A 17,536-nucleotide genomic window follows, 5' to 3' on the forward strand; every position below is an offset into this window, starting at 1 on the left:
CGTCCGGCTTCTGCGAAGTCAATGGTTGCGACTTCGAAACCTCTTTTTATGTATGGGCCAGAGTGTCGAACCGAACCTTTAATCCGTTCGTTTCGGGTAGGGGTTCACGGCTTTGAGTTTAGTTCCGGGAAGCAAAAATAACGGTTCGAACCGGTTTGAACCGCGAAATTGAGAATATATTTTCCGCGTTATCTTGGCAATAGGCACTATTTCAAGCGTGAAACCACTAACTATACAATTTTTTTTCATTCGTACAATCCACTTTTATTTTCAGGTATACCAAAAATAAGAAATTGCGTTATTTAGTTTTAACGAAACAGTCAAAGAAAAGCTAGATTAACATGCAAAATAGCGTGCTTATACGAATCAACATCTATTTGTTTACCTCAGTGGCATATATTTTACCCGAGTCGAAAGGTTTATTCGCGTGGTAGGTCGCCTGAAAAAGCCGTGATTGGTACAACTTTGCGTCACAATATTAGAAGTTGAATCCTAGTTTCGCTCTTGAACTTAGGAATTAATTACGATGCATAAAGTCATGGAATCGGCACTTCCTCACCATATATATCTTGAAATGCTTCAGCATATCATCGCGAGACTGCTATATATATTGCACAAATTTACAATATGGACATCCCCGTTTGCTAGTGTTGAGAACATCACATTTCACCAGAAAACTTACCTGTTTAACCATTGCCTCCTCTATATTGAGAAAGCCTGGCAGAAAACTGATCTGTTTAACCACTGCCTCCTCTCCACTCGCCTCCTTAATAGCGCTCGCTCTGCTGAAACGCGAAGAGTACAGGGCTTTCTGTGAGGAGCTTATCCTATTACCGCATTTTCGGGACTATATATAGTCCGCAAAAATCGATTCCAGCTGAAATAAAAAACAAATATCCTTAGATATTCTGCACCCGTACCATAGTGCGCACACAGTGCTAACTCCGCACTTCGTGCCACATTCGAACGTAAAAAGTATCACACACACCTTGACAAATGCCTGCTGTATAAGCTCACAAAGGCGCTTGTATCATACATAAATCACCATTATTATACTTTGTATCTCATTAAATTCTTCATGTCTTTTCACAGCGATGATCTAAAAGAAAATCTTTCAGCCTTTCCACTCTGGTGAAGAAGGAAGAGCAGCGGAGCTGTAGCTTCTGTTCTCGGCGGTGGCTTTCCACCAGGCAAGCGATCTGCTCTTCTTTCGCAAGGGAATCTGAAGCGCTCGACGCAGTGGAACTTTAGGCGATAGCGGCCTCGCGGCGGTTGCGGAACCATTCGCGCTGCTGCGCACATCGCCGCTCGTTCCGTTCCCGCTTTTCTTCCCCCGAAAAAAATGTTGCCGCCATCTATGAGCGACGGCGGCAAGCAGACAACCGGCAAACACAACACTCTAGACAGCTACTGCCATCTATGAGCCAGGGCGGTAATCAGAGTGTTTTGTCAACATTTGTTTGGTACCGGTCATGATCCGGGGGAAGCAATCCCTTAACAGCTCCGTTGTAAAAATACAAAACCTTGTATAGTCCGCACCTGTAGATAGTCCGCACCGAGTAAAAGTCAAACTTTCAAACGTATGGTCCGCGGACCATACGTTTGAAACGTATTTCCCGGTGCTTATGGTCCGCGGACCATACGCACCGGGAAATACGGTATCTTGAAAGTGACCGGTTTTTAAACCGGGTGTGTTTTTCTCGTGTTTTTTTTTTTTTTTTTTTTATTTTATTTTGGAGATTGTTTGTGCAAGTCCAGGCAGCCAGGCTTCCTTCGTGTAGAGGAGGTGATGCGCTGGGTTCTTATTACAAGTTCTAAAACTCCTCGCACTCAAAAAGATCTTTTTTTAATCATATAAAAACGATAGTTTATTTTTTGTTGTTTCTTTTTTACAACAAATGTAAGGAGATACCTAAGCCTGGTAGAGTATCGCGATGCAAGAAATACATTGCAAATGTATTTCACCACTGAAATGCAATACATTTTTTTAAGTATCTCGAAACATAGAAGGAGATACTCGAAAGTATATCTCCAAGACACTATCGAGGTACATTTGTATCGCGATACAGCCCAGCACTGCATCACGATGATGATGGTTATTGTCGCGGTAAACCCGTTCCGTCTAATTCACTTCATTATTTATTTATTTATTTTTATACCTCTGCAAACGGTGTCGCTAAATTTCAGAACATGATACAAACAAGCCAAAACTCACGCAAAAGAAGGAAAAAGAAACGATTTAAAAGCGGTTTGGAAGTTTTCCTGCAACGTGATGGTACGAGTTTCTGCCGCCCCTTGTTGTTTTTAAAATGTCTACTCAAACCTGACCTCACAGGCTTTGCCTCGCGAAAATTGATTTCGCTCGGGTCAGCCGCTCTCAGCACTCAAAAGGAGCGGAGAATTAAAAAAACGTGGCAATTACCAGGTCGGACAAAAAAAAAAAAAAAAAAAAAAAAAACGTTTTGCGAAGAACTTGGGTAATTTGAGCACGCTCGCCCAAATTATAAGGCCCAGTTTACCAAACTCCAAAGATCTCGGCGCTTTACATCAACTCATACGTCGTCAAACCAGATGTCCTTGCCAGCGGCATATTGCACGTCCACAGCGCTTCAGCGACAAGCTGCATCGCGCTGCGGCGTATTTTCGCGTTCAATCATTCAAACTTCAAGGGCCGCAGAACGTGACCAAAGGCATGCCTCTCGCCGCTCCGCACTTAGTTCCGGTATATGCATAATGGCACCCGAATGAATCGACCACCCAATCAGCGATGCAGTGGCCGGACGGGCCTCCTTCCCCCTTCCTTCCCCCCGGCCTGTTGTATATAATCCGCCGCAATTAGCAGCCAGTGACTTCGATTATTCGGATATTGGGGTAGCCTGTATACACGGCAGCGTCTGGTCCGTCGCTTCGTGGTTAGTTAATTCCTCGTTGATCTTGGTCATTATGGGATATAAAAGGGGGAACCAGTGGCCGAGTGCGTTAGCGCACCGCGACTCGGAATACGCGGAGAAACAGCTGGCTCTGCAGGAACCAGGGAGCCTGGGTTCAGTCCCCACCGTTGCCCGTTTCGATCTGGATGAGCACCGTATACCGGCGTGTGTTCGTGTCATCACTACTGCGTGGTGCACGTTAAAGACCCCAGGCCGCGTTATTAGATTACCTCAGGTAGGGAACTGCTCATAGACGCTGCATGCACGAACAGTACCCCCCTCATTCACCACGACGCGCCACCGGACGAATGCTTTGGTAACTGCGGTGTATTCTATGGGAATCGGAATACGTACGTTTCGAAGCACGGCGTCGAGATTGTGCTTCAGCTCTGCTCTTTGGAACGCACAGTTATGAAACGAAAACCTAGATGGCGCTTCGAACGATAGCAGGCGGACTGAAGTGAGTCAGGGGGGGTACCCCCTTCCGCGGGAGTTCCACAACTTACGTAATTTAGTAACGTTGATCCCATGGCTAGCAGTCGTACTGCGCCGGTCAAATGAATCGTCTGCAAAGGAGGCCCCGGACACCCGTTGGGGACTTCCCGCTGCCTAAACATGCAGACAACACAATAACTTTGGGGATGTAATAGGCAGTCGAGTAGTTCTTAAGCGGTCGTCGAATAGAGACATCGATACACCGGGGTTCAGACATTTACATGTTACCCCAAAAAGTAACCAAATACCGTTACTCGTTACTCGCTCAAAAAGTAACTAAATACGTTACTCGTTACCGATTCTCAAAAGGAACGCGTGAGTTACCTCAAAAGTAACGAGTTACTTTTCACGTTCTATTGACGACCAAATACACAACTGTTTTTGTTTCATGTTTTTTTTTTGTTTTTTTTTTAGTAGTCGTTGCACTTAAGCAGTAGCTGCCTCTCGAAGTTTTCATCAGTTATGTTACCCCGCTTCCTTGTAAATACAACTATGGCTACGCTGAAGAGTCCTTGTACCGACGCGCTCGAAGGAACGGCAGTGTTGTGCTTCAGCAAGAGCTGGTGGATCTGGAATACCCCTCCCTCTTGTGTTCTCTCTACTTCTGAAGTTCGAAGTTGACAATGGATCATGTGCCCTCCCGCATGGCAACCTCCAAGTTTACGTTCGGTCCGTACTCGCTTCTAGAAGGTTCAACCAACGAACCATATTGTGTTCGCTGGGTGAAGGACATTCCCAGCTGTAGAGTTGAGCACAGCAACGTATATCGCTGGACAAGTCAGTCGAACTGTTCGACTGACGTGTTCAGCGATATACGTTGCTGTACTGTCATACTGTTTAGTTGTTTTTCGGGTTGCCGTCCTACCGTTCTCGCAATAGACGCATACTCAGGTTAGAATAAAAACAAGGCCGTTTAAACGTTGTTGTACACGCTACTCCTCAAAAGTAACGAGATACCGTTACTCGTTACTTGGCTTTAAAAGTAACTAAGTACGTTACTCGTTCCTTTTCTAAAAAAGTAACTAAATACGTTACCCGTTACCGAAAATAGTAAGTAGGTAGAAGTAACTCGTTATTGTAACGCGTTACGTTTATGTCTGCCGTGGTTCTTCAGAAGTTGTTCGAGGCTTTCCGTAAGATGGTGAGCTTATTTGTTTTTTCAGGTTGAAAGTAAGACTCCTACATATGCACGACACCGTCAACCAGCTTCAAAACGACATAGGTGCTTTACTGCATTTTATACCCGGAAATTATTGTCAGGCGCAAACTTTTACCACCTATAAAGATGCTGTCCTAAATAAGGACTTTCTGCCACTGCTTTTTATGAGCCGTTCACTTTTAAAAAGACAAATAGACGAACAAAAATAGAACCGGCGACTTCTTGTGTGTGTTTACAGTGCCACACTTTGTATATAAAATATTCCATCGAAGTTGACACGTGACCCTGAAAGTAGGCGTAACAGTGTGCGGAATGAAATGGTCGCAGAACCTTCTCATTGTTTGATTCGGTCCGATAGCGTACGGTGGCGTTCGCTCTTGACCACGATAATATGGGGCGTATAACTTGGAACGAAGCTAATAACTATTTACAGCGTGCGACAGCTAAAGTCGGATATGAGGGAAGAGTCTGGACATCTATTGCGCTCGGTGAACTCTCGCCATAGCTTCAGTCCTCCCAGACTCCTCCCATAGAACTGACGTCAGGCCTAGCAACCGCCTAGCAACGGAAGACGTTGGGCGAACGGCACGGGCCTGTCCACCATTACCGATCCCAGGCCAACGCACGCGTGTGCAGGGCCACATCGTATCCTACGTACAAACCCTTAAGGTCCGTTCACACTCTTGCGACCTCTTAAACCTGGGTTCCTTAAAACTTCTTAAACCAGAGAACACACTGGCGCCATCTATTGGGAAGCAGTGTAAACTCGGCGTTTCGGCATATTTTTTCTTATTTCTCGCGCATTATCCTATCTTTCTTGGCTCGAAAAACTTTTGTCAATGTTATAAACGAGCTTTTCTATGGGTATTACGCACATTTGACCTCGGAAATCCGGCAAAACCTTCGCTCTTGTGAAATGCAGTTCCAATGTCACCGCATAGATGGCGCCACGAATGCCAGTGAGTTCCCTCATTCTAAAAAAATTTAAGAAGTTTTAAGAGATCTCGTCTCTCTCAGTCGTACTCGGTCGCAAGAGTGTGAACGGGCCTTTATGGTTTAAGGTTTCTGGTGAAAATATGGTCGGGTGTTGTGCGGTTGGGTGTTCCAATGACAACCGTCACGGTTTTCGTTCGTTTTCTTATGATTTCAAAAGAAATAAAAAGTCGCAAAATATGGTCGAATAAAATCAAGCACGACAATTGTGGACGCCCACGGAAGGTTCCCGTTTTGTGAGGTGAAAATATTTGCTTCATCTTGAAACTTTTTTTGATAAAGTGGAGTTTTTGTCGCAGTAGCGAAGAAAACTAGCGAGCTAGTTGCTACACGAAGCTCGCATGTAATGTGTAATGCGAATAATTGCAGCACGAGACAGGAAGGTCCCATGGTTGTGAATCTTTTTCCCCCTGCCTTCTTGTCCAAATCGCGAAGGGAATGAATTTATTATTGAATTGATGCCTTCAGTAAAAGTTGTTTTGTATGCAAAAGCTAGTTTTGTTTTTGTCTTCTGATCGTTACTTTTTGTATAATAACATGACGCTGGATGCTGGGGCAAAAGCGCCTTTAGGAACGACCCATCAATTGAGTTTAAATCTATTGAAACGAGCAAGCTTACCATTCGCGAAGAGCCGCCTGACACTGAGTCGCTCGATGTTTATTTCTTAATCTTCAGTTACGAAATAGACGGCTTTAACGTTATGATAAACGTTAGTGCCGGCGCCGTTATTAATAACATCAAACTCGCACAACCTTTATTTATTTTAATGCTAAAGCATTAACTGTCTCATGGAGCGAGCCGACGTCATCAGCTTTGAAACCGCGCCAAACGGCTCTTAAATTCTTCTCACCAGCTCCCAGCTATGAAACCACACGCAAAGCTATAGCCAACGACACCTTTTACACTTCTGTCCCATTGGTTGGCGCGCGTCGACGGGGCTCCCATTCGCCGGACGTTTTAACGACCGGCCATTCCCATGGCCGGTCGTTAAAACTGACGCGCAGCGTTAGTTTCAACGACCCGCCACTACATGGCGCTGCGTGTCCATCAACGCGCCAACACGCGGAGAGGAAGTATGATGTACATGCTTTCGCATTCACAACTCATAAGAAGTGCTTAGGTGTACCTCGAGCTTTTCTTTCTCTTTTCGAAACCTTCCGGCTTCAGAGATGTTCGGAGAACAAGAACGCTGTTTCATTGCTGAGAGAGTTCGGTGGAGGCAGGCGGTAAGCATGCACGGCGTGACCATCTCTAATCAGGGGTAGCGATCGCTTCGATCAAGCCATCTCGTTTCACATGCTGAGGGGTGGTCGGGAGCAACCGCAATTAGGAAGAAACAAAGCTCCGGGAAACTCTCCGACGAAGTAATTTATCTCACTTTACAATCTAACAAACAATTTTCTTTGCAAACACGGGCAACGATGACATTCTCAACGCTCGCTTATCAGAACACTCTACGGGAAGCCCCTCGGCTGCGAATCAGAAGTTGTTATCGTTGCGCACCGCTAAGATAACAAGAGGCGTCAACTATAACCGAAAATTCTGAAACTTACGCGAGCGTAATTTGCGCGGCACACCGAACGTCCGCAAAGCGTATGAACGCGGTCGCCGAGGAGCGGAGGATAGACAACGTATTCGGGAACTAATTTGGTATATACGACTCCTGGTCTCCTGAATAAACACGACACAGCCCATATACTGCCAGCGGATGACTTAAAACAATCATACGTTGGAGAAAACCGAGAACCAAACAAAACGGGCCTAGGTCCCGGGCGTCGGTTGGGATCAAAGATGGGGAAAAAGGGAGTGACCATGGCGTTCGCGTGACGTGTCAGTGACGTGTGTCAGTACAGGTAAAGAAAAGGTTAGGAGGGAAAGGAAGGTTGGGGAGAAGGACGCGGACGGAATGCAGGAGAAAAAAGAGGAGGAAACCTCCTTCTTTCTTCAGCGTTCAGTATACTTCCTGCTCCCCATCCTTCCTTTTCCTCCAAAACTTTTATGAGCAGGGGGTCTGCCTCGGAAGATCTGCCCGCTCCGACGACCTCTGGTGCGACCGCGGCGTCTTGGCAGCGCCCGAGCCTGCCCGCGACCGTGTTCCTCGATCGCGCTCAAAAATATAGAAGTTTCGCACATTCAGGTTCGAAAATATACTCGCGTCCGGTGTTGCTCGGTATGTGTTCTAGAGTCGTTCATTGGACGCACGAGTGCTCGAAACTCGGGTTCAATAATATCCCGGCCGTTGTAAACGGACACGACGGCAACACGCCGCCATATGTTTCGATTTCGAGTGCTGGATAGGCCCTTAGGATGCTGGTGAATGTAGCCACGCGGCGATATTCACCAGTGCCAGTGATCGATAAAACATACATGCAAAATATTCTTCGCTCCTCTTTTTTATCAGATTGGTCTTCGCTTGCAGGCTGAGCAAGCAGACGTAGTGGGAATGAGATGATTGCAGATGTGTTCGCCAGCGAATGGAGGGAATCTATGCTCTCGATTTCTAGGTCTCGTGTAAAACAGAAATGTTTGCGCCGACTTTGGCCCCTAACGTTTTATACAGCGCTGTGAGGTAAGTTGACATTGATCAGAAACTACAGTCGGCTTCTATACCCAATGCTATGCGAAATGCTTCTGCTAGGAGCCGCACCATGGCGCACTGTCTTGTTGCACGCTCCCAATACGTTATTAGCTAATAGAACGCTAGACCTTTCTTAACTAGGAATGTACATGCTTCGTAACTTTAAATCTTCACTCCTGAGTTTTTTCTTTCTTTTTTTTCAAATTCCTGATGACATAAAAAGCGATATGCCTTCTAAAAGATATTGTAACCTCACGGGCGTGACCTTATTTTTTATACAACAGTTAAAAAAAAAACGCTTGCGGGCGTTTTAACTTTTTAATGAAACAAACAAACAAACATTTAGGGAATCACAATCGGCTCGTCAGAGAATCGCTCGAGGGTCACAAAATTTCTCCAGCAGAAACGCACTGCCGAAATACCTCCTTTCAATAAAAAGAAGAACCGGAACTACACATTTCTGCTTTCTGCTGCTCCCGACAGATGGCGCAACTGAGACCCCCCATTTCGGGCGCCGCAAAGGCTCTCCGCTTCTGCAGACGCACCAAGTCCAGTGGCGCAATTTCCCTATTGGGGAGAGAGTGGCGGGCGAAATGGAGCTGCTGCGAGGGAGTGGGGAAAGCTTTAGGAGCTCGCTAGGACGCGCTCGGCAGCCGACTTAGACGGCTGCTCGCAGCGTTCGCAATCAGAGCTCGGGTTCGAACCATGCGACCGGGCGTCGCGCTCGCATCAAAAGGATCATGGCACTGCTCAGATCTTGCTGTTGCTGGAGGTCCGTGCGAAAAGGAAGCATCGCTTGCGGGATCTACACGCTTGTGAGTAGTGACCAGTTTTTTTTTGTTTTTTTTTTGGTTGGTTTTGTGGCGAAAATATCAGTTTCAGCCTTGTCCGAGCAAATTTCTGGCCAACGTTCTAGCAAGTCCGGTGCGTTTATTTTTCACCAAAGCACTTGGCAGAACCAATCGCTGGCGTTACAAAAAGGCGTTCCAGATTTTCTTAGTGACAACGATGACGCGCCTCTAAAGGCGTTACGTTGCCGTCAGTTTGGTTCACAAATGTAAAGTTACTACTGAGAGAGTAATTTCAGGCTTTTGTTAGTAGGATTTCAACATTATCGTACCAAAATTACTTCGTACGCACAAACTGCGGGAAAACACACAAAAAAAATGTAAGGGTTTCGTTTTCAGATTTTATTGGTACGAAATGTGTGGAGTGAACTTTACTCTTCAGGTCTGGATATTAAACTTTAGCTGAATTATTCCCTACTTTGTCGCTGCCGCTTAGAACCGTCAAAACATGTTTCTTTTATTCATATTGATATCAGGTTCTATGACAAATGGTTTTCTTGTTTGCGGGTCATATAAAGTGTACATGTCTTCCGAAGTTTTAAAAGCAACATAAGTTAGTTCCATTCAATCTTAGCATGATCGCGTCACATAGGTGAATAAATCATATTATAACCATATAAACGATGTGATCTCTAAATAATTTTGAAGCGGACAAAAAACAAAAACCCACAAAAATATTGACGCCTTATTTACATGTTTTAACAAGTGTAAACGTTGTTTTCGTATGTTTTGTCATTTGCTTTACAACTTGCAAGAATGATCTGTTATAACAATTTATAGTATCCTTTACCTAATCTAACATTAACTACTGAGACAGGTGTTTAACTGAACCGTGTAACCTAGCATGAAACATGAATGACGTGTGAGAAATATGTCATTTCTGAAAATCAAAGGTTGAACATCAGCAACACAATACTTAAAAAGAATCATAATGCTAAAACCTCAGGCTGGGAAGGAACTTCAAGTTAAATTAGAAGGGACAGAGGAGAGGGGAGAGACAGACAGTTCTGCCGAAGCAAGTATCCAAAACACAAGTGAAAAGTAACCAAATGTAGGCGGTTTATTTATTTTCGCGCAAAATATTTCGCCACCGCATTTATAAGAAAGAAATATGTAATATAAAGTGTAAAAAAAAGACTTTATACAATAGAAAAAAGGAAACGATTAGGAAAAATGCGGCTCTCTGTACCCGTAATCAAGGAGAATAAATGCTACCATATACAGCGTAAGTGCTGTCTTTCCAGCAGTCGTCAAGGAAACTCCTCTTTGCGCTGGCCTGTCTCATGCCGATTGCCTGCCGCACTGATTGCCTTCCGCAAAAGCATGGGCTGAGCTTCTGTTTATCTTAGAGAAGCATCAGCTGATGCTTCTGTTTGTTTTACGTTTGTGGCCACGTTATCGGCTACCATTCAGTATCGTAATAACGAGAATGTACTTAGTATTTTTTGCTCATCATTTCATTAAAGCCCGTAGAAACGGCGAGAAATTATCTGTCGTCTCTCTGCCTGTTCCTAAACACGCACGAATACATTGGCTAAGAATGACTGATTTTCATGACGCTAAGGCTTTTGTTCATCTCACCTTTGTGATTGGCCGCTCGTTCGGTATTGTGATGACCAGAAAGTGCCAGGTCCTTTTCAGTATTCTTTCGAAACCCGTCGGAATGTCAGAAGTGCTGTGTCATCTTCCTGCCTGTTTGTAAACAATTTTTTTTTTACTACAAATGCGCCAGAATTTAAATTTAAAAGTAGCCAAATAGTAGCCAGGGAGCCAAAATTATTTTTTTGTCGCCAGACAGGCTTGAAAGTAGCCATTTTGTCACAAAGGAGCCACCAACGGCAACACCGAAGACAGCGCATCAAACTAACAAATTTGATTCCATACAACGTTGTAATGTGCACTCTCCCCCCCCCCCCCCCCCCCTTTTTTTCAAGGTGTCCCAATTATGAAAATATTCCTGTGTATAAAATAAGGATCTTTCATGTGTTTTTACTGCCACATTTTTCATGGCGTGAACAACAGATAAAGAAGTAGCAGTGAATTGATAAAGCAAAAAAATATGTTCCTCAATTAGCAATGTAATTGAAGCCTCTAAACGTTTTGCTTTTCAATCAAAACGTTTTTCGCGCATGTAAATAATGAGTACTCTAAATTTGTGTCAATTTGAGACGACATTGTGACCAATAATATCCAGTTACGCTTATTCTATGCGAATTTTTAAATAGCCTAAAGAACCTTCAATGAAGTTGTTTTGGCGCACATCACGAACTAATGTACACAGAAACATAAAATATTATTAAACACACTGAAACTTGACAGCATGACTCGTATAAATATATTTCGTATTAATAAAATTAACTTTTTACTTACCAAGCACGTTTATAGGCATCTATCGTTTGCTTCTCCTAAAAAAAAAAATAATAATTCATAAAACCGCATTAAGAAAAAAACGTTTTCGAAAAAAAAATGTTTATTTTGCACTGATCCCATATATATAACTTTTTTTCTTATGAAGACTTGGGCGTAAAGTTTGTAGGTTAGTCAAGCGTCTGACAGCATTCTGCGAAGCGAAAACTTACAGGGTCTTTCGCATAAATTTTACCGCAGCTTGCTAAAGACCAGAGTCTCATCTTTCGACCGCATACGCCTGTGCATGATTTCGTTTTAGCATAACATAACGACAGGAACGCGATCCCTTTTCGTGCATAAATTTACATAAATTCTGAGAGGAAAAACAAATATCGCAGATGCGCAAACATATAAACGACGTCAGGCATTCGTTAGTTGAAGCTAGCTTATTTTTGCTGTTCGCAAAGTTGGTTCATAGGGGTCACTACAAGCTTGTTGCGCAAGGTTGGGAACGCATGCAAGCGATATTCAAATCGTTCTAAACAAAACTGATGTTGTCCCGAGTTTTTGTTTGTTGTTTTGTCGTAAAGTTACGAAACATGGAGCGAAACGAAGTTGAGCTCAATTCTCATTTTCTACATCATGAACGTAATACAAAAAATACTTTCTACATCGCGAACAAATAAGAAAACAACATTTGAGGTAACGTGGAGGAAATCTTAAAAAGATCTATCCCCAAATTTCTTGGATATCAACGTCACGGCGCATGAACAAAAATTAGAATTTCAACTGAACAACGAAACATCGTAATGTTCCCAGGAAATATTTGAGATGACAGTCATAAAATATCAATAAGTAGTGATTCAGATTTCGGACGCGTATAGTGTTCATTCCACGGCTCTACAAATTCTTTCGGATTAAATCCTAAGAGACACACTCACAAAATTACCAATCTTTGTTTTTCTTGATAAAAGATCGTAACGTTTCCGAGGACTGTAATTGCCTGGGTATCATACAACGCAACTCAATTATAATTTTGATATTTCATTAAAAACTTTTTTTTATTCCACGGAATGTCCCAAGAAGTTTGCCATGAGTCATCTGTTCACCACTCGTTGAAATTTACCGAAGACGTTTAACCGAGGACCAGAACATAACTGGATATAAAGAAATTAGTCCACGCTAAGACACTCAATGAACATGTTCGTTTCTCTTCCTGCACCAGTCGCATCTATTTAGAAAAAAAAATTTCACAGCAAGTTTTTTTTTTTTCTTCCTTTCTTTAGCTTAGGGGTTGTACATATCTTTCATCAACGGTCGGTGCACCTCCAGGACTGTCTCAAAACAGCCCTTTACGTCTTAGCACTACTGAGGGACAATTTCATCAGTGTGGCAGAGTGACGCTTTTTCACATTAACCCTTCGCATCTATGTTGTCTGTGCTTCTTTTTACGTATTTCAGTAGCCTTTTTTTTCGAAAAGGATAGTTTTAAAAATAAGGCAATGCATATCTTTCTTTTATTAATAGTATGATATAACGGGAGCACGTACAGTGTTTGCAACCTGTCAAAATTGAGAAAGCGTCGCAAGGAAATATTGAAGGCGCAAAGTTTTCGCCTTTCTTTTATTCGATTTCATTTTCGCGTGTCCGCTTCCAATGAACCACTCTAGCGGTATCAGAGTTTAAACAGGAGGTACTTTACAGAACTAATGCGTTGGATGATGAGTTTCAGTTTTCTGATTTCAATTCCGAGAAGAGCTAAAAATTCTATAGGAAGAGCCAGCACTCCGATTGCCACTACCGCAGGAGCAACCGGCACTCGAAGCGGTCTCCTCCAGCGTATTACTGTCAAATTTCTCAACTATAAACAGCCCAGCAAAGCGGAACACGATGCGAATAAATTAAATATAGTTCTCAAAAATACATAACAGACAACACACCCCGGGGTGCACGCAGCAGTTTCGCGTTTAGGCGGGAACCTTCCAATCTATAATCGCCGCCGTACGTCTATACGGCGGCAACCGGTTGGATGAATGGATGGACGGACGGATGCGGCTGAACCCTATTAATTGGGTGGCGGCTTGCGCCACCTAGCCAAACCGAATAAAAAAAAATATATTTCCCCAAAAGATGCTTACCGCCAAATGGTTAACACGAGAGCAAGCCGCAAAAGCTAGAACAAAGGTTGGCGTTCGGGAAAGGAATTGCGCTACCTCTCATGAATCATCAGGACTCATATTGTGGAGGAGGCAGGAGAAATGACGCAACTCCTCTTCCGAACTCCAACCGTATAGTTGGACTTTTTGCCGCTGCATAAAGGTGGCCTGCGCATCATTAGCGTGGCTGAAGTTCCAACTTGGGGCCGGTCTTTAATAAAGCGAATGCGCGCTACGGGCGAGCTTTCAGTTTGCGTGCTGTCGAGACTCCGAATACGTTACACTGGGCCACCGAAACTAGGCTCCGGCTGCAACTAGGGGCTCGTAAATGGCAATCTTGAACTAGCAACGCTGCTAATTAACAGTCGTCGCAGCATGGATCCACCTGCTGAACTGCAGACCATACTATTCGCGGCTCTCTTTGCAGTCGGAAATCTCTAACCCCCAAAAGATGTATGCATTTGTGCGACCGTTTAATAGGAAACACATGACGTGATTTATGATATTCCCGTTCTTTGATTTGTGATTGGTTCCTTGACATTCTTGTCGGCTAATGCCGCAAGCTGATTGGCTGATGAGCAATAATGAGACGCTTACGATTCGTCAGGAAGCTGTCAGAGAATTATATAAGTAACAAGATCGAGAACGCTATCTTAACCTTATTACATTCTCCGGAGTTTTACTACGATGCAATGATTGCGGGGTTTTGTAGTTTTGCGCGTATAGCCCACTCAGAATGTACAGTCCTAAATGTATGTATGTAAATCTAAATGTAAATGTCAGAATGTACAGTCCTATATGTACAGTTCTAAATCACAGTGTCGTTCATTGGACGGGCCTTTGCAGACATAGAAACACTGGCGCCTACGATAATATAGTTATAGCAACACAGGGACGCTACCGTTGTGCGATCAACCTTCGCACTTTTCGACACCCTTGCATGGAAGCGCCGATGTTACTTTAGCCGAATTCTCCTGTCAAAGCCAAGCGCCAGCGTCATCCTCGCCCACGAGCAAAGTGGCTGTCAACGCCATGAAACGAGGCGGAAGACTTCCAGCAAAGTTTTGCAAGTATAGATTCTTGGCTTTTGCATTTCCATTCCGTTGCCCACATATAATGACAGGCGCAAAGTCAAGTTTGTTTTTCGCACCAAAAGTGCAGCGCAGCGCTTTTGTTTTCCTATGCATAGGATTTATCACCTTTCCAGGGTTTCGGAACTTGCTTCTGTTGTTGTTGTTGTTGTTGTTGTTGTTGTTGTTGTTGTTTTCGGTGAGGCTCCACGAATACGCCTCGTTCGCACGACGATGACGTAGAGCTGACAGTTCACTTTCCCCCAGAGCCCGCTTATGTTCACGCGAGTGCGCTCGGGCGGCAGCACATATTTTGAAGCCCGAGCGCTTTCTTGACGCATCTCCGCAGGCACCCTGTATAGGTGATCGAAAATGTCACCGCCGCCAAGGAAAGATGGCCGAACTTAGAATCGTCATGGGAGTTTCCTTCGTCCGTTCGTTTAACCGCCCATGAGCGAGTGTAATGGTTGACGACTATCTACAATGGTGAAACATGTACGATAAACGGGGGGGGGGGGGGGGGGGGGGGGGAAGGAAGGCGACGAACAGTTGATCGATCTTCGTTCTCCGACCAACCTGTCCTCAACTCAGGAAGAACATCTTTCATTGTTAAGAGCTTGCATTTTAGCCCTCCTCGCGTATACACGTAACAATGGTCTGTAACGAAGAGTGCTTTACCACAGGACGCGCACAGAGATCTGTTTGTCGAACGGCAAAGCATCTGCGCTGGCGTCGCACGACAACCAGGGCAGCGGTACCACCTTGCCGTGACGGGACAAGCGTGAGCTCGTGGATAATTAATCCCAGGTTCAGATTTGCTGGTCTTTATACCCGCTCTGCGAACTTTCCAGAGTTTCCCTCGGGAAACCGCGAGGCACGGTGGATCAGGTGCATTCGCGCGAGCAGTTTAATTTATCAGTGTCGGTCTGGGTAGTTTCGATTCAGGTGTTGTTTTCACCGACATGTTGGCGAAGGGGTGGTTAGGGTAAATGTACCGTTAATAACTTTTTCTCAAAGAAAATCTGTTCGGGTTTGGCGATTTCGCTGATTACAGAACTACAATTTTTTTAAATGTTTTTCGCGTGTGAAGGTTTCCGCAGGAAAATGGTCCTGCGCAGTCACGCTCTCGCCACTCTAATGTTCGACACGTTGTCAGGTGAACCCAGAAGCTAAAGCATAAAAACAAAAACGTACAACGCGTGAATGTAGCAGGCTCCCCAACTTAAGAAAACCAAAACAAATTTTGTTCCTTTTCTCACATCTGTAGGTTTATTTGGGTTCCGCGTTATTCACAATGACGTCAGCATTTTAGTTGCACGGCTGTTACCGCTATAAATATTGCTCCATTTTTGGTTGTTGGTAACGTCGAAACAGGAACTTTTTTGACATCCATATTAGACCCGGGACAAAGGAATAATAAAAAGGTTGCTCTGTCCGTTGTTTATTTTATTATTCCATCGTCTCGAGTTTAATATATATGTCACTCACCAGCTCGCCTGCGTTTTCTCTTTCGTAACTTATTGGACCGCGAGCAAGTAGTCTATAATCCGTCTGTTTTAAAATGATGCCTATATTAGAATGACGCCGGGTTGTTTCCTCGAAGACATTCAAGCACCCCTAAAATAAAATGTTCAAGACAAAAAAAAAAGAAAAAAAAAAAACTCTTTTCAGGAGCTTAGTTGCCGACCACGGCAGATGTCAGAGATAGCGAAAAGCGTACTAATTAGCAAAACAATTGTTTAAAACTTATTAATTAAGTTTTCAATCAGTGAAAATCACTGTTTGCGGTAACGCCGTCACAAAAAAAAAAGCGTTATTGATCTGGTATTATTTTTTTATAATGTAGTAACGTACTCCTTAACTTTTTAAAAAATAAAGAACTTACCGTGTTACCTATTTCAAATGACCGGTGACGTAGTTAACCTTTTTCCTAAAACTTAAAAAAAAAATTCATTGCCTTCTTGTTTTGTGTTTTTAGTCACCAAGTCATGAATTCTTGCGTTTTTGAATTTTGCTTTCGTGTTTTTTGTTTTTTGTTTTTTGTTTTTCTCGTGAGCATTCAGGTTGAACCATAAAAAAAAAAAAGATGAGGTAATTATGTTCAGTTTCTGCATGGGAATAATGCTTCTCGAAATATAGCGCTCACGCGTACCAGTAAAGTCAAAAGCGTAGGACGTTTCAATTCATAAAGAGAAAAATGACTCAAAATTAACGTGCCTTACTTTTTAACCGTAAATGTAACCGTAACGCGTTTTTTTTCCCCAACCGACGAGTAACGCATTTTCTTTCTTTTCTAATGCCTACAGCACTGGTGAAGATAAATTACTTTCGCTAATAAAAAAGGTTAAGTATTAAATTTAAGAAAATCATTTTGCTCATTAGTATTTTCTTTTTTTTTTTTTTACAGTGACTGACGTCTGTTGCAGCTGGCATTTTGTTCTCGAAAGTAGTTTCTTTTTTTATTCTCGACCACCCTATTTTAAGCAATTTTTCAATGACCTCGCAAAAAGACCCGGTATGTGGCCGTGTTCGAAGCGTAACTGTAACTTCGATTAGCAAGCTCTTCATATTTCTATGTACCCAAACCGGCCTTTCAAACATAAAAAAGGTCGTGCTTGTTTTTTTGTTTTTTTTTTCTTTTTTTGGAAGCTATTATTATTGAGACACATATACTTCTAGGAGGACGGGAAAAAGAAAAAGATGAGCTTACCGCTTTCAGGTTTCATTCACGGTGTCACAATTGTCTATTTCAAGCCCATAGAAATATTTATGTAAAAAAAAAATGACAAATACGACCTTTTAACTCGATAAGGCTATAATGAACGTCCTCGAAGTCCCGCTCCTGCCGTTTTTCCTACAACACGAATAAGAGGAACTCCTGTCATCTCGTCGAGGCCCATTTCGGCCTGGCATTTCAGCTCGTTAATTGAGTGTTGCTAAGTAGGAGAGAGGGAAAA

The 17,536-nt window shown here is 43.4% G+C and overlaps 1 protein-coding gene across 1 annotated transcript in view; it reads left to right on the forward strand.

Moving 5' to 3' along the window:
- Nucleotides 1–8,896: 8,896 nt before the first annotated feature.
- Nucleotides 8,897–17,536, forward strand: part of LOC121046736 — an 80,477-nt gene continuing 71,837 nt past the window's right edge. The window contains exon 1 of the mRNA XM_042289704.1: nt 8,897–8,971. Within this exon, the coding sequence (XP_042145638.1) occupies nt 8,897–8,971 (75 nt within the window). The remainder of the gene's footprint in view (nt 8,972–17,536) is intronic.

The sequence above is a fragment of the Ixodes scapularis genome, unplaced genomic scaffold (genome assembly GCF_016920785.2).
Source record: "Ixodes scapularis isolate PalLabHiFi unplaced genomic scaffold, ASM1692078v2 PGA_scaffold13__105_contigs__length_92229423, whole genome shotgun sequence".
NCBI lineage: Eukaryota > Metazoa > Arthropoda > Arachnida > Ixodida > Ixodidae > Ixodes > Ixodes scapularis.